The sequence below is a fragment of the Danio aesculapii genome, chromosome 11, assembly GCF_903798145.1.
Source record: "Danio aesculapii chromosome 11, fDanAes4.1, whole genome shotgun sequence".
In the NCBI taxonomy this organism is placed as follows: Eukaryota; Metazoa; Chordata; class Actinopteri; order Cypriniformes; family Danionidae; genus Danio; species Danio aesculapii.
Window position 1 is genome coordinate 23,487,424 of NC_079445.1, and position 26,612 is coordinate 23,514,035.

Below are 26,612 nucleotides of genomic sequence, written 5' to 3' on the forward strand. Positions count from 1 at the left end.
ATCTGTTATGTTAACGTACAAAATAAACCTGATTTAACGTCCACAAACCGGGATTGAAGCGTCTTCTTTTATAATTGTTCTGACACGCAGCTGTGCTGATGAAGTAAAGCTGAAGTAAATCGCTGTAATTTAATACACACATGCACTGTTTTAAAACATTTTAAACATGTAAAACTCACTCTTGATCACGTTTGATGATGATTGATGATCCTAGCAAACTGAACAGACCTTTTATTCCCGGCTGCTTTGCGCTCGTCTTCTCTTGTTGATATGATTATACATGTGACTACCAGGGCAGCTGTCAATCAATTCGGTGGGCGGGGGGACCGCACTCCTACGTCAAGTTGTGGTTGGTCTGAAATTCACGTAAGCTATTGTTTTGGTGTATTGATTTTCAAATACTATAAGGAACTGTTTGCTTACAGTCTCAAAAGCGATTGAACCATTCAATCGATTTTGGTATATTTTGAATCTCTTTAATGGTTTAAATCATCACAGTTTTTCTTTAAAACACTTTCAGTGGAGGGACAGAAATCTCTGATTTGTTTTGTTCCAGATGAAGAAATGTTTTTTTTATATGTAATTGAAAACAAAAAACATGAAGGTGAGTAAATGAGAACAGAATTGTCATTTTTTGGATTATGGTTAGTTTTATGGTTATGGCTTCAGTTAGTTTATGTCCATGGTCAACCTTCTCCCATTAAGCAGATTAATACAAATACTCTTATGAAAGTTAATTGGCATACAATCAACAAAAAGAACCACCAAAATAAAGTGTAACCACATAACTTTTAAAAGGTCAAACACAAGCATAGGTTTATAAATCAGACCACAGTGAAATAAAACACCCTTCATTAATTGAATGTCAGGAATCTACTGTTGCTATATCAATAGTTCACATGTAGTTACTCACAGTCAGCCCCGCTCATCAAAATAAGACTGGTTTTAGTACCAATGGCATTAAAACATTTCAAACCATACAATTTTAGCCATTAAAAGCAGCTATTGACATGCTCATGCACATTCAATTATAGGATTCATTGGTTTTATCATGCGACCAGCAGAAGTTAAATAGAAAAAATAATACCCACAGGTATTAACACAACATTAATAAGATCCACATGACCAATAAAATTTTATATAACCATTAGAATCATTAACAACTTGAGGGTTTCTGCAGTTTTTTTTCCAGCAGGGAACAAAGAGTACCATTAAAATAAAGAGTAAACACATCATTTAAATACATTTTGAGTCCAAAGGCAGCTAAAACATCCTTCATTAATAAATTCCTTATTCTTTATTTACTATTAAGCTAGCTGATATGTACTGTCAACCCAAATCACATACCATTAAAAGCATTTAAGTGATCTCTACTGTGGTTTGGGACATATTCTATTTAAATAGGCATATTCTCTTTTAAATGTATAACTTGTGACTATTTTTTTAATATTTTATGCCAAAAAATCATTAAAATATTGTGTAAAGATTGTGTTCCTTGAAGCAATGTTGTAACTTTCCTACCTTAAAACTCTTTTTTTGATTAGTAACCATAACTTTAAAGTGATTTTCTCAGTATTTTTGTATTTTTAAAAACCTTCTGATCAAATATTCAAGCCAAATATTGTATGGAAAGCTTATTTATTAAAACTGGTTTTGTGTTCCAGGGTCAAAAATGTTGCTTTCAGGAGGTCAAAACACACGGATGTCATAAATCAGTCTAGCTGAAACTTCCTTCATCAATAAAATGTCAGAAATCCACTAATTGTCTAATGAGAGTTAACAAACACACTCATTGAAATAAAGTGTTACCACATCCTCAGCTGTAGCTTTTTGGGAGATCAAAACACATGTAGGTCTTAACTCTGTCTAAAGGGAGCACAAAGTTCTCTCATCAATAAAATGTCAGGAAGCTGGAATGAGTGAAGGGAAAGTGAGAGAAAGGAGGAGGTCTTTAACCGCGGCTCACTTTATTGGTTCTCCATCGACCCCAGACAGAAATATTCACCCTCTGAAGGTGGCACGTCTAAACTTTCACATGCAGATCCCTTTGCATCAGTATCTGGACGCTTGAAGCCCACAGAGGACGGATACTGACTTCATTAGGATCAAACGCAAGACAACAAAACTAATCCAATGAATCTACATGTGGACTTTATTGCTTTCTATTTGTTCAGGTCAGCCAGATGAACACACACATAACAGCCCACAAAGCCAAGGTATGTCTAACGTTTGCTGCTCAGTCAACGTTCATTTGTCGTTTGATAACTGAATCGATTTTGTGTAAGCCAGTGCTTGATTAATGGGAAAGGTGTGTATTAATTCCAGACACAATCTTTGTGGTGATTTGTTTTATTATGCTTTCTTTATAATGTATTTATTTATTTAATAGTTTTTCCACTGAAGCTTTCCCCATAGATGTTTGTTTCTTGACTTGACTTTATTTCTTGATGGCTTTCCAGATATTGCAATGTAAAAATGCCAAACCATTAAACAACAGGGGGCAAAAGCCGTAAGTTAGAGAGAAAGCAGAAAGTAGGAGGGGGAGAACAAAAAAAGCAAAGTCTGTGAGTCAGTAGTCTGTGAAATTTCATTTCTTAAGTTGACGGTTCTTTTAGCCAAGAAAGTTAAAAAAATGTAAATAAAAAATAAAATCTCTGCCAGCTCACTTGGCTGTGCGGGTGATTAAGTTGCTTGGCCCATTCAATTTTTTTGGGTTTTGGTTTTGTATTTAGTAAACAAGTGGTTTCAAGAGGTTAATTAATTTATATATCGAGGTGGGTGATTATTTATTTTGAATTTTCAAGACTGTGGGTAATAAATGTAATATTGTATTTGTGAATTTTAAATTTATTGTTTTAAATTATGTATTATACATTTTCAGCACAAAATAATTAATTTATTACTATATTTATTTCAACTCCCTGCACTATTTTATATGTATATATATAGTTGAAGTCAGAATTATTAGCCCCCTCAATTATTAGCCCCTCTGTTTATTTTTTCCCCCAATTTCTGTTTAATGGAGAGAAGATTTGTTCAACCCATTTCTAAACATAATAGTTTTAATAACTCATTTCTAATAACTGATTTATTTGCTTTGATGACAGTAAATAATATTTGACTAGATATTTTTTCAAGACACTTCTATACAGCTTAAAGTGACATTTAAAGGCTTAACTAGGTTAATTAGGTTACCTAGGCAGGTTAGGGTAATTTGGCAAGTTAATGTATAACAATAGTTTGTTCTGTAGACAATCCAAAAAATATAGCTTAAGGCGGCTAATAATTTTGACCTTAAAATGTTTTTTTTTTTTAAATTTTAAATTGCCGAAATGAAACAAAAAATACTTTCTTTAGAAGAAAAAATATTATCAGACATACTGTGAAAATTTCCTTGCTCTGTTAAACATCATTTGGGAAATATTTCAAAAAGAAAATAAAATTCAACTGTATATATTTATAATTGCTTATTTATTAATACAATAATTGTGAATCTGGAAACAATATTTTACCTTGAATAATATATTATTCAATTTCAACACCGTGATTAAAATTAGGAAATGTATTATAAACTTACAATGCAGATTTTTTTTATTGTCTATGCTTGATATTTAGTATATTAGTGATAATTTAGTATATTAGTAATAATTTACTTAATTAACTATAAATGATAATTAGTTAATTAATTTAATGCATACTATATGTGTGTTAATTAACTTTCAACACACCGAAAAATATATTTTATATTTAATTCAGGCCTTTGATGCATATATGGTTTATTTTTGTTAGTACATTTATTAATTGTGATTCTCAAGACCCCAATAAATTAATTAATTAAATAATTAGTATAACTATTTATTGTTAATGCAGATTTTTTGCTCTGTATTTTTAACACCATTAAATATTTTTTTATGAAATGAAAATTAATAAAATGAAAGCTCTATTTATGTAATACTTTAGTAAATGTATTTATTTTCAACACACACTTTATGCGCTTGTATTTTAAATGATTATTTATGTATTTATTTGTTAGACCCTGTGAATTAGACCCAATTAGACCCTGTGAAACACCCATATTCATTAATTTATTCATTAAAACACCAATATTTATTCATTAATTCATTCATTCAATATATATTAACATAAACGATTAGTATATGTATTCATTTCTAACACATTAATGATATACTTATTAGTACATTTCTCAAAATTTCCACCACAAGAAAGATACAGTATTCATTTCATATTTATAACTCTTTATTTATTAATCTAATCCTTGATTATTATTATTATTTATTTTTATTTTGTTGGCATAAGCCATTTTAATACTTTTGTAAAGTAAATGAGCTCACCACCCTTTATCTTTATAATTGAATTTACTCGTTAGAGACGAACAGTATGCAGTTTGTTCCCATAAATGTTTCTTGTCTCTTTCAGTCTCTGACGAGGCTTGTAAGCTTGTTTTCAAGATATTGTTAACATGCTCTCTGGCTTTTATCATCCAAAGTAGCCAAAACCATCCCATCTGCCACACACAAGTTTTACGTCCATTTAGCTCTCCTGTGGAGATGATGAGCAAAGATTTAGGCATTCACTATTCCTTGCTTTACTGCTTTTCTGATCATTCAGCCAAAATCATAAACACTCAGCCTTGCACAGCTTTTAAAGCTTCAGTGTGTTTGTGAAATCTGCTGTTGTAATGCATTTATCTTCGCTTTTTTGCTATATTAATTGCATTAAGTGATTAAGTTCTTTTATGTTGCATGTGGGCTTCATTTGGATGATTATACATGTTATGGATGTGAATTGTAAACAGACGCTTTTTAGGGTTAAACCCAGGTTGGAGTGAATTAAGGACTGGGGAGTAACTGAGGTTATATTTCTTCTCCATCAGCTTCTATAGAGTCTTGGTTGCTGCAGGGGAATTTGAGGATGTTGTAAACATATTTAGCTTTGGATGTATTTGAGGTTTCATGTACAGTATATGATAGGAAAAAAATGAGAGCAAGATGTTTGTGCTATGTTTTCTTATTGAGATAGTAAGAACGTGTCATGTACTATAAGCATTTACTCAAGAAACATTATTATAATCAGATGCAGTGTCATGTACAATATGCCTTTATTCAGTTCTTATAATCAGATGCACTGGAAGTCATTTATTGATTATGTAGTGTCTTTATTTATATTTATATTAGTCAGAAAACACAAGTAAACACATCATGCAGTTTTGATATCAAGGTTTTTAATATTAAGGGAAAAAAAATCCAAATAGGCCTGTGTGAAAAAGTGTTTGCCCCCCAAAAAATTTAATTTGTGCATGTGTTTGAAAACGTAATATTCTGTAGTGCATTCAGTTATTTTTTTATGCCTGTTTGGTGATTTCAGTCATCATACAGTAGTCATCCTTCAACTTCTAATCAGTAGTATGCCATCTAAACAGTCTCTCTATCATTTTGTGTAATGATATTGAATCTTCTTGGACACTTTTTAAGCTTCCAGACTATGCATGTTTGTTGAATGTATAAAGTGTGGCTTGAGGTTGATCTGTAATGCTATTTTTCTATGCATGATTGGATGTGAATCATAGAACAGATTATTCTACTTGAAATAAAGTAGTGACTGCTTGATTATAAAACACCACTTAACATCCTAACATCTTTTTAAAAAAAAATACTAAGAATAAAAAATATTATTGGCATAGGTAAATGTCTTAGCATGTGGTTGAGCGTCTGTAAATAAAAGCCACACATATTAATATCCAGTAAAACAATAAAATTTTTGTGATTGCAGGTAAGGCATCAGTGCTTCATCCTTGTCCTGTGCTTTCATCTGGTCTATGCTGGTGTGCCAGGTCCATGTAAGCACTCTGTCACCCAGGACCATCTACTCAATTTAAGACGTCTGGTAAGATGAGATACATTTACTGGCAGTAAATCACTCAGCAGCCTAACCAAAATGTACTTATTATTATTATTATTATTATTATTATTATTTTAAGATAATTTGTTATAAAATCCCACAGCAAACCACAGTTGTATGTAATGGTTACTCATACATAACTTAATTTGGGTTGTTTGAGTGCTAGTGAAACTTAATGCTAAATATAAAAGAATTTTGGCATTCGATCTTAATTAAATACAACTGCACTAAGTGGCCGCTTAATTGAAAACAATTAGTGCATAAAACTGCCTGGCCCTATTAAAATGTATTTTATGTGAATATGTGCTTAACATATGTCAACTTGTTTGTTTTCGCCTTCAATGCTTTCCCTTGCAGATTAAAAACCAGCTGCAAAATGGTTGTTCAATAACCTACACATTCACAGAGCGTCAGAATCTGGTAAGCACATTTTCACTTCTCTTAAATAATGGCAGATATGGATTATCCAGCGTTCCTATGAGTATTTTAGCAGTTTAGAAGTGTATGAAAGAGCTTGATATGATCGTTGACATTCTGGTGTAATAGATCTTCCTACTATGCCACAAAAATCACACATTGATTTGAAACAGATGTCCCGGAAGACCATGCTTTACGCCACAGAGGCTGCAAACCCATGTGGTGCAAACCACAGTTCACTGATTTAGGTGGATTAACCAGGGCCATGACCACTATAGAAACTGAGGGGGTCTAGTCCTCTCCAGTATTTAGAAATGACCAAATTGTCCTAGCCAATATTTAAAATGCACAACTCTGCTGCACTTCATTACACAGCACTTTGTTCTTAGGAAAACAAAAAGGTTTAAAAGTTTTCACACCTGCAGATTTCACACATTTGCTTTGTTCTGCGATCGTGGATTAAAAGTTTTACGTTAGAATTTCATCTGGGTTTGGTCACTTTCACAAGGAAATATTTATAAATTCTAAAAAAAAAAGCCACATTTAGATAAACTCATCTCATTGTTCAAAAAATTTTTTATACTCCTGGATTTCACCTATAAATTGGGGCTTTGTCACTGAAGTTATTGTATTTTATCATTATGAGCAAAAATCTAAGAGTTAGAGTTATGTATTTTGATCAGTTGTTCTGAAATATGCTTTTTCACATCATCTTTTCTCTAGGTTTACCCACAATTCATCTGAAGGCTTTAGAAAAATAATCACTGCTATTTTTATTTAGCATGTGTAATACTTCGTTATAAAGAGTGATAAAGTATGGTTTATTGGCCCATTGAGTCAGATTGCTTTCTTACCACAAGTGAACCACTCCAGAGTTTGTTCTTAAGCAGGCTGGGACCAACCAATGTTTTTTTTGTGCTCACATACTGAAAAATGATTGAATGAAATCAAATTAAAGCAGGCGAAGTTTATGGTTCAACTGGTTAGTCAGTTTAGCGGCAAATTCGCACAAGTTCAGTCATACAAATATGTACAATTTTAAAAAGGAGGCAGGGCACCCAACCACACCCCTAAACCCAACCGTTACTGGGTGATGAGCAAATCATTCTAAATTGTATGAATTAGATCGTACGCATTCATACAAATTAGCCACTGTGAGATTGCATTAAGTAAGACTGAAATGACAAAAAATTTCATTTTAAAAAGTTTAACAATGAAAATATTAAACAACCAAAAGTAATATCCAGTAATTCACCGTTTTAAGTGTGGTTTATTTATAAACTAATTTCGAGAGGATCACGTGCTTGTAATCAACTGGCTGGCACCACATTAGCTCCGTAATCTGCCCTATTAGATGATTACGGAAGCATTATAAATACCCAGAGTTTTTTACTCCAGTTATCTTCGTCTTGAAGTTTCCCCCCCTTCCAGCCCTACTTCCCACCCTTTTTTCCGATAGGGCGACACGGTGGCCCAGTGGCTAGCACTGTTGCCTCACAGCAAGAACACCGCTGGTCCAACCTCCTATCGGGCCAGTTGGCGTTTCTGTGCGGAGTTTCCATGTTCTCCCCTTGTTTGCGTGGGTTTCCCCCGGGTTCCCCGGGTACCTCACACCGTCCAAAAACATACACCATAGCCAATCGACTAAACCAAATTATCACCCAAGACAACCTTAGTTCACACTTCTCACACGAGATGGTGTCAGTAAACGCTAATATGTCCATGTGTGTACTGCAAAAAGCATTTGTGTGAGACTCATCATTTCAGAGGGGCTTGAATAATATATATATATATATATATATATATATATATATATATATATATATATATATATATATATATATATATATATATATATATATATATAATTTTTTTGGTTGTTGGCTTGATCTATAAAAACAATATATTTCAGCTTTATTGCAAACCAGTTTATATATAATCTATTATAATTGTATACTTGTAAATTGTTTATTACGGTCAGTTTGTTCAGGCAAAAACTGATGCATATTCAGGAAAAATATTTCGAGGGTCACTATAACATGTTTGTGTGTCTCAGCAGCTCAACTATAGTGTGGGGAATTGAGATTGCTAAAATATCCTCCAGAGAGAAATAAATAAATGGTATTTTAGAGCCTGTTTAAAAGAGAGTCAGAACTCATGGATCACATGTTGTCTGTCCTTGGAGATCACTAACTTTTCCTAAAACGGCTTCTAGCTAAAGCCTATGTTTTCATAATGTGAGTGTATTGCCACTGTCAGTTTTGAGAAATTTGATTATGCCATGACTTTGCAGCTGTGTTCCACTGCAAAAATGTTTGAACAGTAGTAAGCTAATGTATTATTTTTGGTTGTTTTATGGTGTTTGCTGGGGTTTGTCTTGGAGTGTGGCAGCTGTGACCGTTGAGTGTTTGTTCTTGAGGTCCAGACGTTTGTTTTCGCTCTGTTGTGGGTCCTGTGGGTCGTTATGGTTTGTTTCATTGTTTCAACATATACCGCTTGTTTGGACGTTTGATTTTTATTACTTGTACTCATTCAGTTTGAACTGATGGATTTCACATATGCGGATCCATAGCATGCTTGTTGTGTTGATATACTGCTGTGTCTGTGTATTTGTTGTTCTATTATTCAGTTGGCGTGTTCTGGATAAAAGCACTTTTATTTAGCTTCTTGAACACTGGAAGTCAATTAGATCTGGGTAAATCAGACAGGGTCTCTGTGGTCTCAAACCAGTCCTCCTGCTCATCTGGTTCAGGTCTACAAAATAGTTTTGAAACCATTGCATTGGCCCCTAGATGCATATATGTTTTTTATGTTTTACAGTAAGGAGAAATTGTATGAAACAAAAAAAAAACATTCTTATGGTGTGCTTCAATATTCACACTCTTGATATTAAACAGTGCTCTGCTATACATTCACATAATTCGAATGTTATCACTTGATTGAATGGGTGTTATCAGTGATTTCAGCTTATAGATATGGTTAGGCTCAGAAGGCTGTTATCATCCATCCACATGGTCAGAAGTGGCCAGAAGTTAACAAGAATTATTAATATTGTGTTTTTAATTTTCCATTAATTGTATTTTATTAATGTCTACCCCTACCCCTACCCCAACCCTAAACCCAACCGTCACAGTAATGTAAAACAGATCTGGATCTGGATCTATTAGTATAGCTGATTAGCCATGTGGATTGGTAATAACAGCCTTCTGAGCCTACCAGTAGGCACAGAAGGCCCCTACTGGCCCATATCTATCAGCTGATAACCACTGATAACACCCATTTAATCGAGTGATAACATTAGAAGCGGGTGTGAACAATACAATCATCAGTTGGATTTTGGGCAATGTGAGACGGTTCCAATCTGTGATGACTGGATTTATGGAATGAAATGTTTTGAGATTTATAAAATTTGCTGTCAAATATCACTGAAATCTGTACACAAAATGCTACATATACTATTGTAATGTCTGTGTTTAGGGTGTCTTGTCTTCCTTTAAGTGGCTTGTGGCCTTTTGTTCAAGTATTGTGTGTCTTGTTTCTCATTGTTTGTTCTTAATCATGTGTCTAATTGTCATTGGTCAGTCCATGTCATGTGTTTCCCATTGTTTGGTATAAATAGCACTCATATTTGGTTGTTACTAGAAGGAATACAGCTGATTTAAATGGTTTGTGAATATGTCATCCTTTGGGGTCCAGTTTGATTGTTGGAAGATGGATAATGCTAACAAAATGGAGGAAGATTTGAATGCCAGCTTGTACTCTTGTCCACCATAAACACTTTCTGCACTCTCTGCTACTCAATGTTTTTAGATGCACGATGATGACAAAAACAAGAAGTTAAATTATACAGATGGAATCATCTGTTCTTTGTTTTGCCATGCCCTGCCTTGTTGTATTATTGAGTTACCTTAATTAATACTGATCATGGGTTCTTATTCAGGGTGTAACAATATTCAAACTGAACCAAAAAAGCCCCCTCCACCATCACAAGACATTAATACAGGACAGAGAGCAGATCTTTATAAATATAAATTAAACAAACATCTATGTATTGGTCATATGTGCTGAACGTGAAGAATACAGAATGCTCCAGATAACCCTAACAGGGTGAAAAAGTGCATAGACACCCTCGTTTCAAAAGTCTGTATAGTAATAAAAATGCCACATATAACCGCAGCAAAAGTTATTCATTGTAAACTTCATCTTCTTTAAACCTACTTCATCTTCACATAACACATAGAAATGTAAAGCATTCAATTGACATGGTTGAAAATTGAAGCCTCAGTGAAGTGAATCTCCACATGATGAGTCTCTAAGAGCAAATGAGTAGTGCATTGATGTTAATGGTCGAGCATTGTTAGTTACGTAGTACTCAACAGAGATTTTTTTTTCTATGCGTTTTATTCTGTTAATAAATACATGCAGCATAGGACTGCTTAAACACAAAACAGCAGGACATGTTTATTGAAGAAAAAAAATTGCTTAAGACAACTTAAATGTTAGAAAAGGAAAAGAAAAGAAAGCCATATAGTAGTGAGCCAGCAAATAAACTCTACTCATTTCTCAGAGAGTGCGAGTTCATCTTTCCTGTCATCAACTGCAGTCTTAAGTGTAGAAACGCTATCTGGTTAAGTATTTACATGAACTCAATATCAAAACTGAGTCATGCGCAATTTCTTAACGGAATATCATCTAATTATGCTGCTTTTACTGTATTTCATACACACACAAGATACAGACAGACAGACAGACAGACAGACAGATAGACAGATAGATAGATAGATAGATAGATAGATAGATAGATAGATAGATAGATAGATAGATAGATAGATAGATAGATAGATAGATAGATAGATAGATAGATAGATAGATAGATAGATAGATAGATAGATAGATAGATAGATAGATAGATGAATGGGAGTCAGATTTGTTTGGGTAGTCAGATTTTAATACAACTTTCCTTCACCTCCTCTTGCGGCTGGGCTCACGTGGTTTGTGCTATGCACTGGTCACTACTAATGAATAGAGTAGGAGCACACAGTTATGTTTTGTTGAATAAGTTGCATATAAAAATGTACGTTTCAAAACCACCCAAATTTTGTTAACCCGCCAATTTTTTACCCACACAATCAAATTCAAAATTGCCCAATCTGGCAACACTGCTTTCTGGCAACACTTTCATTTTAGCAAGAAAAAGTAGCATAGTTAGTAATAACAACTGCAAAAAGCAAACTGTTATAAACAATATATTTTAAAAAATTGAGTTTACTAAAAATATATATATATATTTTTTTTTTCCTAGTTGTTAAATAATTCCAAATTTTATAACTACAATAATGATGTTTTTATTTTGTGTTTGTGCTTTAATCTTTACTCACTACTTGATTAATCAGCCTAAAAATGTAAAGGTTTGGCAAATGTATTTTTTTGTAAATAATTCATTCATTCATATGGAGGTGTGCTTTCAACCAAGGGAATTCTGTCACTCTACTGTGGGAACCCAATCATGTTTCTTGTGATGTGGGATCAAATTTCAAAAGGAAGAATAGCAGTGTGAGTAAATGTTGTACTATGGTGGGCTTTTTTTTATAGTCAGACTGCCTGATCCTAACATTCCTTGACAACAGTTCTCAGTTTTCTGACCTAAACAATCTGGAACCTTTCGCATTTTAGCCAGTTGTTCACCTTCAAAGACAGCATTCAGTCTTTATGGTCAGAAGTTTGAAGAAATGTCCAATGTGATTCTTGTGGAAGTCCTGAAAAGATTTTTATACATTTTTTTTAAAAGTTTTGATAAGACAAATATATATGAAGCCCACAGTTAGTTTCACCATGTGGTATAGTTAAGTTGACCATGGTAATTATTGTATTGTGTAAATAAAAAACAAAAAAAAGTTTTAAAGTATACTGTTAAGTACACTGCACACTGTTCATACATTGTTCTATCATATATTTATTATTATTATTATTATTATTATTATTATTATTATTATTATTATTATTATTATTAAATGAGGATGATAATTTTCAGCTTTTTTGTCAGTCCATTATTTAGCTTCTTTGGCATCGTTACTTACAGTGTGTGTGAGCATTGAACAAAGTATTTCAGGGTTATTAGGATTAGTTTCCTCAAAAAGAAAAAGAATTACTCACCCCATATAATTCTAATCTCCTGAGATCTTTGGAACATTACAATGTTTCAGTTGAAATCCGAGCTCCTTCATCCTCTATAGCAAGCAACTGTTCCGGGACATTCAAAGTCTCTAAATAAAAAAAACATTGTCAAAACTTTCATGTGACTCTAAAAATCTTTTTTATTTACTCTTTGTATTCTCATCTGTGACAGTTCATGGTGCGGTTTATATGAGCAAGACATGTATTGTCGTTAGAGTCATAAATGCAACACACAAGCTTCGCATTGCCCATAGTAAATGCAAGCCCTAATCTAATGCGGATGGTTTGCATACAAATCTATTGTGGGGGCCTGCAAACACATTTTTTAAAGCTTTTTTTCATTGCAGTTGAACCATTGAAGTCATATGGAATGTTTTGACAATAATGTTGGTTCCTTTTCTGGATTTTGAACATCTTGGGTCAGTTGCTGTTTACGAAGGACGAGAAATCTCTATAATGTCTTAATTTGTGTTCCAAAGAAGGTCTCAGAGGACAGAAATGACAAGAGATTGAGTATAACAGAATTTTTATTTTTGGGTCAACTCATTTTTTAAAGCAAATACTTTTTAGCTGGCTAATGCCACCAGTTAAAGGTGTCAGCTAAAGCTTCCTTTTTGTTAGCAACTTTTTGAGGTTTTATCTTTCGGGCAGCACAAAAAATAAATAAATAAATGAGCAAATGCATCACCTCATAAAGGGATGGTTCTAAACAGTACAATTGATGTAAATGGCTACTGGTTTTCAACACTCTTCAAAATGTCTACTTTTATCTTCAACATATTAAATGATGACATAATAGTAAAGGTTTCTCATGGTTTCAGTGCACTGGCAGTATTTTCACATGATGAAGTTTGACGTTAATCTCATTCAACACCAGGCGTTAAATGTAATCAAATTAAGCCATTTTACTGATTAGTGAGCTCAAAGAGACTTTAAAATGTCAGCATGGACCATGTGAAGTTTATAGAGAAACTGTTTACTAAGGAAACCATGGCAGAACTAAATTCAAATATGCTTTCAAAAATTTAAAAGGCCTTCAATCATGCAGAGTGTTAAAAGCTTGCTGCTAGATCCTTTTCCTGCACTTTGGAATTCAGTTTTGGAATTTAGCAGGGCTTGTTCATAAATGGCCAGATGTCCGTTATTCTGAATGCTCCATCTTGAATGATTTTGGAAGTGGTTATAAAATTGGAACGGCAATTCAAAGATTTCAAATCCCAGCGATAATTTAGCTGTAGTTTTATGCTTGACCAAGTCACTCTTTCCTCTGCTCTTAGGGGACTTCTTTGCTGTTTGTGTGGCATTATTGCAAAAATGTTCATTCTGTTCTCTGTTCTCTTATCATTCTATTCTCTGAGCTTCACATTTATTGTAGTCATAATTTTTATATATATATAAAAAAAGAAAATCATTAATTCAATGTAATAGAATTTTCAATATTGCTTTGAACTTTCCTTCAAACACTGTTTGAAGAGGCATGGCAGATAGGTAGACTGAAAAGTAAATGCCTAGATAAGATGATGTCTCAAGTCCAAAAAGACAGTTGTGTGCCTTCAGATATAAGCATTGGTATATATGTTTGACAACAAATATCCTTCAAAGATGGACATGCTGTAATTTAGGTTAGATATCTATATGCTCAGTATTTAGTGAAGATCAAAATTAAAGAACAACCAACAATTTTCTTAATTTTGAGGTCACTGATTAGACCTCTTTGAAGTAATTCTAACAGAAGCATCAGAACGGTTTTAAAAGTATATATCTTGAGTTAGGCAGCATATGTTTTGATGCTCAGTATAAAAACTTAAATAAGATATTTGAAAAACAACACTGATCAAAATTATAGAACACTTTCACACATCTGCGAGTTATTGGAGTTAATCTGGCAGCCGTTTCGAATGTTATCACTCTATTGATTGTGCGTTATCAGTGGTTATCATCTGATAGATATAGGCCAGTAGGGGGCTTGTGCACCTACTGGTAGGCTCAGAAGGCTGTTATCATCCATCTATATGGTTAATCAGCTTTAGATCATATATGGCTGTGGTCGGAAGTTAGCGAGAATTGTTTATATTATTTATTCAATTTTACATTAATTGTATTGTATTAACGTCTACCCCTACCCCAACCCTAAACCCAATCATCACAGTAATGTAAAAATAGACCTGGATCTGGAGTCTTCTCTATTAGTATAGCTGATTAAACTTGTTGATGGATGATAACAGCCTACTAGTAGGTGCAGAAGGCCTCTATTGGCTCTATCAGCTGATAACCACTAACCCTAATGCCTATTCAATCGAGTGATAACATTCGAAGCGGGTGAATCTGGCACCAGGTGACCTGTCATGGCCCCTTAATAATCCATACACAGTTAAATGACTCCTTCGCCGTGTCTCCTCGCCACCTATATCATGATTGTGAAGTTTTTTTGTATGTACAGCAATACACAGTTAATGAGATATTCATGGAATCATTCAATCAAAAATGTAATCTCTTTTCTAAAAAGAAAGAAGACAATACAAAGACTTTTCAAGAGCTTGGCAGTGGCAAACCACAGGATGTGTTGTATTCGAAGTCATCTTTGTTGTTTGGTTTTATGGTTAGACCTGCTTTTTTGCTTCTTTCATTGTTTACCTACTGCATACATGAATCAATGGGCAGGTGTTAAACAGGCAGTTATTAAAGGCTCTGGTATATTTCAAATAAGGTTCTTTTTTGTTCTACATTTGAGGGCAAATAAAAGATGCTAGCTCTGTACAAGCTCTGTACAATTTTTTTTTTTTTTTTTTTTCATCATTTCAGTTTTGTTGTTCAGTTTTGTTTAAAGTTTACCAAGGCCTTTAGAGGTGATCTTCTTCTCTGAGGAATACTGTAGAAGGGATATTGGGTTCAGTATAAGCTGTTTTTACACTATGAGAAATGTTTTAAATTCTGAAAATTACAATGACAAGATAACTCTACTCAAATGTAACTATATGTAACTATATGTGACTATATATAAGCCTTGAATTCTGATCTGAGACTTGGTTTTTATTTTAGTGAATGCATTTTCTCTCTCAAGCTGTAAAAATAACAGAGGTTCATTGGAAATACATTCCTCAGGCTACATTTTAGCAAAGTGTAAAATTCGGAGGAATTTCTGCGGAGGAAATCCACACGAACATGGGGAGAAGAAGTTGCAAACTCCACACAGAGACGCCAACTGGCCTAGCTGTGTCACCGTGCCGCCCCCTATAACAATCAACCAATAGTATTTTTAAAAGCAAACAGAAGAGTCAAATCAATTTATGTACAGTAGTTTTACCTTGATTTTATCTCTTTTATGAAACCATGCTTCATCAAACTCAAACCCAAGTGCTCTGCACCACAAGTACAACAAAAACAATAATGTGAGCTACTGAGCAAACCGACCATGCTAAAAAAGTAATGGTCAATGTCCAGTTTTTATTAAGTTACCTACTGTACCTCAATAAACTCCCCACTGGAAGGGTTTCAGGGCAAGCACTATGGATACAACTCGAGCCTCTTTTGAACTTTTATTGCGTACACACACACAATGTTTATCCACAAACTAGGCAGCCTGAGTACTGACGCTACACTAGTCTATCAATACTTGATGTTCTGCCTCATTTAATTAAACAGTTGCTAGGTTATAAACTGGCAAGCATACCAGCCCTGAACAATAACACACTGAAAGAAAAGGAAAAAAAATGAATACAAGGACACAATCTCTTGCCTAGGAACTGTAATACACATATCCATTATCTATTAGAATTATGATGTACTGTATTTATAAAATACAACATAAATGTGCCTGCATTTATAATACCATGGTAAATATACACACATATATGTTTTTTCAAATACCCCAGAACATAATAACATCTATCCCTCATAATATACATATGCCCGAGGCCCTCAGACTATGCAGCGCCACTGATTCAATCCAAGACCAGCGACGAGATGATACCAAGGTTTCCATAATCCTGGACCAGGCCGTGTCATGAGCAGCTGCTGAGGTGGTCAGGGAGGAGTGGAGACCATGAGACTGATTTCTGTGATGCTCCAGGGACAGACAAGTCTTCGCTGAGGTCCAGCATTCTCCAGCCTCCGGCGCCTAGACTGCAGCTCTGCACAAAACATTTGGCCTTAGGAGAAATGGTCGTGCCCAACTAAGCCTGGTTTCTCTTGAGGTTTTTTAATTTTTCACTTTCGCCAAATGGTGATTTTTTTCCTCACCGCTGTTGCCACTGGCTTGCATGGTTCGGGATCTGTAGAGTTGTGCATCGATGGATTTGCTCTTCAGTGTTTGGACTCTCAGTAGTGATTATTAAACCACACTGAACTGAGCTGAACTGAACTTAAACTCTGAAAACTGGACTGTCACTGTTTCAATTTATAATGATCTTATATGTGAAGATGCTTTGACACAATCTACATTGTAAAAGCGCTATACAAATAAAGGTGAATTGAATTGAATATGCAACAATAGTGACACACACTGGAAAGTCCTACAGTCAATATGAAGATACATATGCAAGGCAAATACATTTAATTACAAATTCTGGTGTTGTTAAAAAAAATGCACAAAAACAATTTTGTCGTCTATCATTTGTCTCTGTAAAAATCTTTAGTGCGAAAAGAAACAAATATTTTGGTGTCATACTGCCCGTAGCATCAGTTTTACTCAGAAATTGCAGCTCAACATATATTTCGCCAAAATGTAGGCTAAAGCATCCATTTCCAATGAACTTGTGTAGTGTAAAAAAGAGAAATTCCTCATGGTCTTGTTTACCATTCAGCAGTTTTGAATGTCCCATCAGCATTCAAATGGAGCATTCAAGTTTGACAAACGTGTGCATTTGATATGAATCATGACATTTACTTGTACGGCCAAAGCAGCCCCAATTGCCGCTGTGGGCTCTTGTTGACTGCGTTCCAGGGCTTCCTCTTTGTTTAAACTGGCAGGAGTGTTGGGACTGCTCCTAATACGCTTTGCATGCATTGTCATCATTTGGAAAGCTTGAGTACTGTATTACAACAGGAATAAAAATTCCAAAAATGCAATTCCATGAAAACAATGGTGTGTTGTATTGAATAACATCAACATGTATGATAATATACATTTTTCTTTGTGTGTTTCAGAGTGTTGTGTGTTATGTTAAAGCAGCATTCCCTCACATACTGGAGCTACTCAACACACATTTCAGATATGCAAAGGATTCCGACAATTATCGTTATTCTAATTCTCTGAAGATCTTGATCTACAACATTTACTCACAGAGATGCATCCCTTCAATCAATGAGGAGATTGAGGTAACGAAGTCCATCTTTATTCTCTAGAAGAGCTGTGGTACTTAAAATCGAGTTAATTGTGTCTTACTTGTTTTACACTAGTAATCGTTTTAATTTGTTTAACATAATGTCTACAAATACAACACAAGTAAACAGACAAACAGGAAGAGTTTTTATCTTGTTGAGGTGCTTAGAAATATTTTAGAAAGAAATTAAACATTTGAATTATTCCTAATAATTTCAAGTAATGTTTTAGGTGGGAAACGTCAAGAGTCTTGGACTGTAGCTACTTGTGGTAATACAATGGTATTTATTAAAATAGTTTTCTTGCAGTAAGGTTGGACTCGGTTGTGTTGTTTTACTGAAATGTTGAGAGCTGGACTTTGCTTGTTTGCAATACTGGAATCATGCCCATATATTTAAGATAATCTCTGCCAACATGGAGGCAATTGGACCACATGACTATTATGTGATTGTATCAGCCCATAAGTATTCTGCAGTATATCTTTAAAAAGCCAAGAAGAAACTTTTCCGGTTGCAGTCCTAATTAGATCAGAGATGAATGCCATAGTGCATTGTATATCTTTATCACACGGGGTTAAAAACAATCAGACTGTTTGTTGTCTTTGGCAGGATATGCATTGGGGAAAGTGGTGTGTCTAATAGAGCACCTTTTATACATCCTGGAACATTTACAAAAAATACATTTGATTTGACCTCAAAAGGAACTAGATATATTTTGAAATGGTTTACTTAAACTAAAACCTTTGCAATAAATCAATGGTAACACTTTAACTGAAGGGGGTGTTTATAAGACCTTTATTATCGTGACATGACTCTTGTCATGAATATGAAGAAGATTATATCAATACCTATGACAACTGTTATAAAATGACAGTTATGCCATTTTAAATGTAAAGATGACATTGTTTGAGATGTTTGAGACAACTTGAGAAAAAAAAAAACCCATCACAACTTGTCCTTGTCATGACAGCTTGACATTACCAAGAAAACATTTTGTCATATGTCATAAACATGATTGTCATGAGGCCATTATAATTGTTTAGTGGACTTTTTTTTAATAGAACAAAATGAATTTGTGATTAAAATTCCTTATTACGAATCTGTCAAATAAATTTTAACCGTCATTAATATTTAATGAGAATTTCACAACAAATTCTATTTATAACACTGTATTTCAAGTCCCTAAAGTATCAAGTCTTAATGTCTTAAAAATATTAATGATTCTGTTATATCATCCATGATATAATTAGAATAGCCTCATGACAATCATGTATATGACATGTATGTGATGTTTTATGACTATTTATGCTGTTTTGGTAATGTCAAGTTGTCATAACAAAGACATCTCAAACAATGTCAGCTTTGCATTTAAATTTTTATAACTGAGCAAATCACAGTGCCTACCAAATAACAGTGCCTACCACTTGATTTACCAGCCATTGGGTTTCGATCCACTACTGAGAATAATGCCTAACTTCTGGTGGAAACAACAGACAAATATATACTTCATTCAACAGGACAGTCCAACGAAGTTTGTAAAAATCCACATGACTGTGCCCAGAGCAGCTTTGGAGAAAGCTGAGGAAGTGATTCGCATGTATATGAGTCTGATGACTCAGAGTGACACATCTGTGGACTGGAACTGTGAGGAGGAGTACACAGAGGATTACCCGGAATCCACTACTGAACCCCTCATCCAAACAGCAGGTAGCTGTATATCAAGTAACATCATCTAACATTCAGTTTAGTCATACATGAAAGTTTGTGAGTTTTGGCTTAATGGCTTACAACCTGAAGGTTGTGGGTTTGATTCCCTGTACCGGCAGGAGTTGTAAGTTAGGTGAATGATCAGTGGTTATTTCTACCTTCGTTAAACAATACTGATGTTCTTTGAGCACTGGTCTGCACTTTTATTAGTCAAGGACCACCCAGAGGTCATTTGACTGCCATGTAAAGCAGTCATAATTTATTTAACTATAATTCAATAATTTGTTTATTTAGGGGGGTTGACGTAACAACAGCTTTGTTTCCAAGTGGACCATCTCTCAGAAATCTTGAAGAATATAGCCAGTGAAATGTTTATATCTTACTAGCCCTAACAAGATGCTAAAACCTACCATAACCCTTATCCTACCACTTACAATAATTTGTTGTTCTTTTTTTAACCTCAACACTTATCACAACCCTAAACCTACCCTTTACAGTAACCTTTTGTGTTTTATTAACGTCTACAACTTCCACAACCCTAAAAACTGAGCAGAGGAAGTGTAGCAAGGGGGAACTGGAGCTCCAGCTCTGCCCAATTTTCTTTAAAGCCAGTACTACTGTGAGTGTATTGGAGCTGGTTGGAGTTTAAATCTACAGGACGTTGGCTTTCTAGAAGCATTTTTATACAGTAGGTGACAAAGAAGCCAAACCTTGAGTAGCATCCATTTAAAAAAAAAAGTGTGAAAACCTGCTTTAGTGCCAACTTAAATTGGCTGTGTAAGAATGACTTAAGAGTAGGACTGTACACTCCTGATCTAGAGCAGTGGTTCTCAAACATACTTCTGGTGGATCTCCTTCTAAAACTGGACATTTCTTGTGTCACCTTAATTACCCTTCAGGGTGGGGTTTTATGCAAATAAAGGAAAAAAGTTGTTTTGTCCAACACAGGCTCATTCTGAAAACATAGCCCTAAATACGTTTCTGCAGATCGGGAATTATTATCGGTCGATTGGTCAGTCAGTCATTAAGTTAGTTGACAGCAGCCTCTGGTGGATTTACGTGAGAACAGCAGGCACAACTGGCACTCGTGAGAGAAATTTGAGATCTAAAAAAGCGCACACAGTGGATTCGTGACAACAAAAACTGCAAAAAATAGCTCCAGGGACGTACAGTATTTTACTCTCTCTGGAAATGTTTATAGGGGTATGTAATCGAAATGAGCCTGGGTTGTTTTTGTCTATAGCTTGACACAAACTTTACAAACCCTCTGAGAATTTGAATAAATTTCTGACCCAAACTTACGTATGTGATACACTTATATAATGATTGAACGTCATAAAAAAGGATGAGACTACAATGTAGTCAAAAGATAAAAACTAACCAGCATTAATTGTTTATATAATCTACAGCATTGTGCTGTTCACTCTTTAGTAAATGGATTGGAGTGTGCGCATTCAGTCATGTTGGTACAGCAGACCTGGGAATTTTTGGTTTGTGTCAAGTCATTGTCATTTATGAGATTAACACTGCTACTGGTTATACAATCATTTGGATTTATCAACTTGGCGCTTGTTGCTACTTGTTTAATTTTTTCAATAAAAATTTCTTGCTCATGACGACAAGTGCTTTTAAATAAAAAGTAGGGATAAACTGGAATTTAACTTGCTGTCCAAATTAATTTTCTGTCATTTACATTTGATGTTTCTTCAAGGTACCTCAGAGTGCTCCTGCATTTGTCCAACAGTGAGCACTGGATCATCTAAAACATCTTCGTCCTCAAGCCATTGGAATAGTTACCTGAAATCTACAGCATCCTCACAGAGATCTTTCTCTTCACCTTTGACAACTTTACCAGCTGGTAATGAGAGAACTACACAATTACAGTCTTTTGTTTCAGTAACAACCCAAGGAGATTCATCCAGCTTCCGCTTTGGAAGTACTCCAAACTTACCAGAAGAAAACGCAGAGTTGGACCTAATGCCATCATCAGATGTTTTCCCATCCTTGACAAATATTAAGGATGTATTTCCAAAAACAATTGACTCATCTGTTCAGTCTATTGCATCTGGCCCATATCAGAAAAACACAAGAGATAATATGCAGCTCGGTGTTGAGAGGAGCACTCCCCTTTTACTTGCCAAGAGGTCTTTAGATTCTAAAAACCAAGAAGGATCGTCCAGCTCCAGTGTGGGATTATCCTACAGCTGGCTTACTGCAACAACTGAGCCAACACATAAATATATAAAGAACACAGAGATACAAGGAAAATCTTTCCAAACACTTCAAATGAGTAAACAGGTTGTACCAGTCGGAACCACAACTGTGTCTTCATTGAAAGAAGCCGCACATTCATCAGACAGTCTGATCTCTCCTGAAGAACAGCCAGGTCATCTAAACACCCCTCCTGAAACTTTCCAAGCATACACCCAAAGTCCGATGAGGGTGCCAAGGAATTTCATTAGCACCATCCATGAACTGGAGATCAGCAAAGGTGAGGAAATCAGATGTCTGCCATGTTATTTTACTATTAAACTGGTTGCATATAAAAATGAGGATATATTAATAACTTTTTATTGCAGTTTTTGAAGAAATGTTCAGAAATGTATCAAACAAAAGCTTCCCTGATTTCCTAGGTTGTCTATTAAAGCCAGTCAACTGATTTTTATCTAAAGTATTCAGGATGTTTTTGCCTGCAAAAATGAAAAGGATCTGATGTTTACACACATTCCTGAGAGCCTCCCTTTCATTGACTGGTGACTGGTTACATCAAAAAAATTTAGGATGTCTAACTAAGTTTCTTTCAACATAATTTAATCAATTGTGGCTTTTTTTAAACCTTTTTTCTTTGAACCTTCATTTATTATATTTTACATCAGTATTCAGTTTTGAAGTTTTAGTACGTCAGGTTATTTTCTTTAATTGCCAAGACAGCATTTCCCATTTTTGTTTAAAGGGCACCTATTTTACCCCTTTTTCAAGATTTAAGACAAGTCTTTTGTGTCTCCAGAATATGCCTTTAAACTTTCAGCTCAAAACATCCATCAGATTATTTATTATAGCTTTCAGAATGTTGGACAGAATTGTAGATATTTTTGTTGCCTGTGTCTTTAATGCTGATTCTCCCTATCTACCGTTCCCACGTGCCTGTCAGAGTGTGCCTCAATCTGTGCCTTGGCTGCGTCAGATAAACAGCACAATGACAGACACGAAGAAAGCTGATCTGATGCACACACACAGCAGACACACACACGCAGCGCCTACATTTAACTTTAACATTGCTGTATGGACATCCGATATGTTAATGCACAAATAAACCTGATTTAATGTCCTCTAACTGGGATTAAGGCATCTTTTTATAATTTACTAACATGCGGCTGTGATGATAAAGACGGTAAAATCGGTGTAATTGATTACAAACATGCACTGTTTTAAAAATAGTTTTAAACTTGTAAAACTCATTCTTGATCACATTTGATGATGATTGATGATCACAGAGAGCTGAACAGATCTTTTAATCCCAGTTGCTTTGCGCACGTCCTGTCCTGTTGATATGATTATATGCGTTACTGCGTAAACATGTTAATACGTGGCTGTCCATCAATTCATTGGGCAGGGAAGCAGCACTCCTACGTCACGTTGAGGCCTAAAAAACGGGAGGGATATATAGCCTATTTTAACGTCAGGAAATTTTAAAAAGAGAGACTTATTGAGTTTATATCACTCTAATATGACTGTGGACACACTATACCTACACACAGTTCTGTTTAAACAGCTTACAAAAGATGATTTTTATTATAGGTTCCCTTTAATAGTTACACATTCCAACATAAGGTAACACTTTATTTTAAGGTGTCTTTGTTACAGATTTGATGTACTTACTAAAATGAATTATGCACAACTATGCTCATCTAACCTGTAACCTAATCCAAATTCGAACTCTAATCATATATTAATATTACCCAGTAGTTAAATTAATAGTTACACTGTACCAGACACCTTAAAATAAAGTGTAATGCCCGATTCACATAGGGCTTCAGCATCAGCGAAGAGTGAACTCCTATGGAGTCTATACAGGGGCTTATATATTTGCAGCATTAAATAATGATTTGCTAACAAAAACTAAAGTATTGAGCAAAGAAATGCAAAAATAATGCAAATCTCAAAAAAATCACAAAAGGAGAACAAAGTTTTAAGATATAAAAAATAGTTTTTCAAACAAAAATACAGAACTGCAGGAGCAAGAACGCCAGTTCAAAAAAAAAAAAAAAACAAGCCCTGGCTGGGTCAGTTGCCATTTCTGTGTGAAGTTTGCATGTTCTCCCTGTGTTGGCATGGGTTTCCTCCGGACAAGTGGTATAGGTGAATTGGATAGGCTAAATTGTCCGTAGTGAATGAGTGTGTATGGATGTTTCCCAGTGATGGGTTGCAGCTGGAGGGGCATCTGCTGCATAAAAATATATTCTGGAAAAAATGGCAGATCATTCCACTGTGGAGTCCCCAGGTTAATAAAGAGACTAAGCCGAAAAGGAAATGAATGAATGAGTTGCAAAAGATTTTTCCATCATTTCCTCTACAAAAGCCCTCAAGTCAATTTAATTGCTCATTTTGATTTGCTTTTCAGTCAACTGTGAGTTTGCGAGGCTGTTTTCTCTTTGCACTTCACATTTTTGCATGTTTCACTTTCTGGCCCTGATTTCACAAGGGGGCAGAGTCAAGGGAACTGGGACCTGTACGACATGCCTGGACCTGCCTATAATGAAACAAAATGTAGCTATATTAACTACGATTTCAGCCCCCAACTCCAAAAATGCTGGATTGTTGTAAACCAACAATATGAACAAACCAAAGCATTTGGGTTAAAATAAATATGAATCAAATGTCGTTTGAAAAAAGGATATGTTTGTCCATACCTTTTGAGATTTGCTTTATTTGTACATTTCTTTGCTCAATAACTTCTGGTTTACACAAAATGTTTTATGCTGCAAGTAAATAAGGCCTTGTATTGACTCCATATGCTTCCATTGGCTGTGGAAAAGTTGAGAAATTCCCAACTTCTTCAGCGAGCAACACCCCTGAATCGACGCAGATGTATCCACAATTCAGTTCGGCAATGCTTCGGCACCCATTTGAAGTGAATGGGAAGCGCTGACGGTGATGCCCTGTGTGAATGGGGTGTAACAGAATGTAGGGCTTAATTGTTTTCAGCTAGTCATTAAGTAGCCTTGCTAACTAGCAGAAATAAGTTAAAGGATTTCTCTGAAGCTACGGTCACACCGGGCTTTGTGTGTGCAAAATTCTGTCGTGCGGCGCTACGAAAAGGGGCGGGATTAAACAAGATGATTAGACATTAAAAAAAGTGAGCGATCGCTCCATGCTTTAAATTTCTGTCCAGAGAGGTCATGTTTTGATCCTCGATTGGTCTCACACAGTCAAGTGATGCGATTTCGCAGGTCAGAGTTCACCAAGCTTGAACTTTGCACTGCAGAGACATGCGAAACTTTACGCATGACCTTGCGTTTCTGGTCTGACGCATTCGCGTGCGTATGAATGGAAGTCTATGGGAAGAAAAGTCAAGTCTGACCGCAGCTTAATACTTATATTTCACCTTTTGAAAAAAAGGGATTAATGACTGAAATCGTAATTAATGAGAATGAACCAAAATACACTCCAAAAATGCTGCATAGTTGTAAACCAACAAGTGGTCATATATGGACAAACTAAAATGTGAATTCAATTCAAAATATGAATTCAATTAAATAAAAGAAAAATTAATCCCAAGGTTAGGTTTGTCCATATGTGATCCAACAATGAATTGTGACCTTTTTTTTTTTTTTTTTTTTTTTTTGAGTGTGTTAGACATCAAACGTGTTCTCAAGCCCAAGAATGCGATTTCATTTGAGTCATGTGTTACCAATTTTGATGAGTGATTAAAGATGCTATTGATTTTCACAGACCACAGATCTCAGGAGATGAAGGACCAGACTGACCCAGACGGAAATGCACACACAAGCTCTGCCACAGAACAACCCGGCAGCACAATCACCTCTTTCGGCATCGTGTTCATAATTGCACTAGTATGCAGTGGACTTCTGCTCATAACTGTCCTATTTTACAGACAGCAAAAAGTAAGTGACCCACAATGCATTTTTGGCCTGTTGAAAAGACCCACTGGTCTGGCCTAAGAAGCCTGCTGGGACCAGTAGCCAAAAACATGTGCTGGTTATTAGTGCCGGTGGTCTTTTCAGCAGGGAGTTCCAAGTGAAACAGAAAAACCAACATTCCAACATGAAAGAAAGACACATCAAGAAGAAAAGAAACCCAGGTGATGAAGTTCCTTATTTATTTAAAGCAAATCATAAATTCAGAGACACAATATCAGTAGGAGGCTGTATTTCATTCTGTTTAGGAACTATATGTGTTTAAGGGCATCTTTTATTGTGCCAACTACAATGAAGGTGCTCCATTGATAGAAATCTGAAAGTATTTTAAGCATTCTTGCACAAACAAAACTTGACAGATCCATGGTAATTCAGCCATTCATTGTTCTTGGCTTGTTATTCAAACATACCAAAATATGTGGAGTGTATATAATTAAATATATGCTTATATATACTGAATATACAGGACAAGTGGAATGAAGCCATATCCTAAGTGTCGTCTTTATGTCAGAAGCAAATATTTAATCGAATGATTTGCTTGGCTCATTCTGATAAACGGAATCTAACAGCAATATTTTGTGCACTACCTAAGGAAAAAAATGAATAAAGAATGCTGGTGTTTTATTGAACAGGCAACATTAACAGTGTCTTTGTCATGAAATATACCCAATTACAATAAAGCACTAAAGTGTTAGTTGATTCGTTTTTTTATCTTGTACTTGTCTCAGACGTGCTTTACTGTATTGTTTTTGAGTCACATGCTGCTCATTGTAACATATGACTCTAATAATGAACATGAGACTCTAATAATCTAACAAAAATGAAAACTATCATTATTTACAGACTCATACAGAACTATTGCTGTCACCATATCAAATTGTCGCTGCAATGCCCATAGAAATAATTATGCATACAATC

General features: G+C 35.0%; 1 protein-coding gene across 1 annotated transcript; it reads left to right on the plus strand.

Annotated features, from left to right (window-relative positions):
* Positions 1-1,937: 1,937 nt before the first annotated feature.
* Positions 1,938-26,388, plus strand: csf1a (colony stimulating factor 1a (macrophage)). The gene is made up of 7 exons (XM_056468045.1): positions 1,938-2,216; positions 5,791-5,904; positions 6,277-6,339; positions 17,656-17,826; positions 19,347-19,536; positions 21,248-22,027; positions 25,489-26,388. Exons 1-7 carry the CDS (start codon positions 2,184-2,186, stop codon positions 25,716-25,718), a joined length of 1,581 nt encoding a protein of 526 aa, XP_056324020.1. The 5' UTR covers positions 1,938-2,183; the 3' UTR covers positions 25,719-26,388.
* The last annotated feature ends 224 nt before the right edge of the window (positions 26,389-26,612 follow it).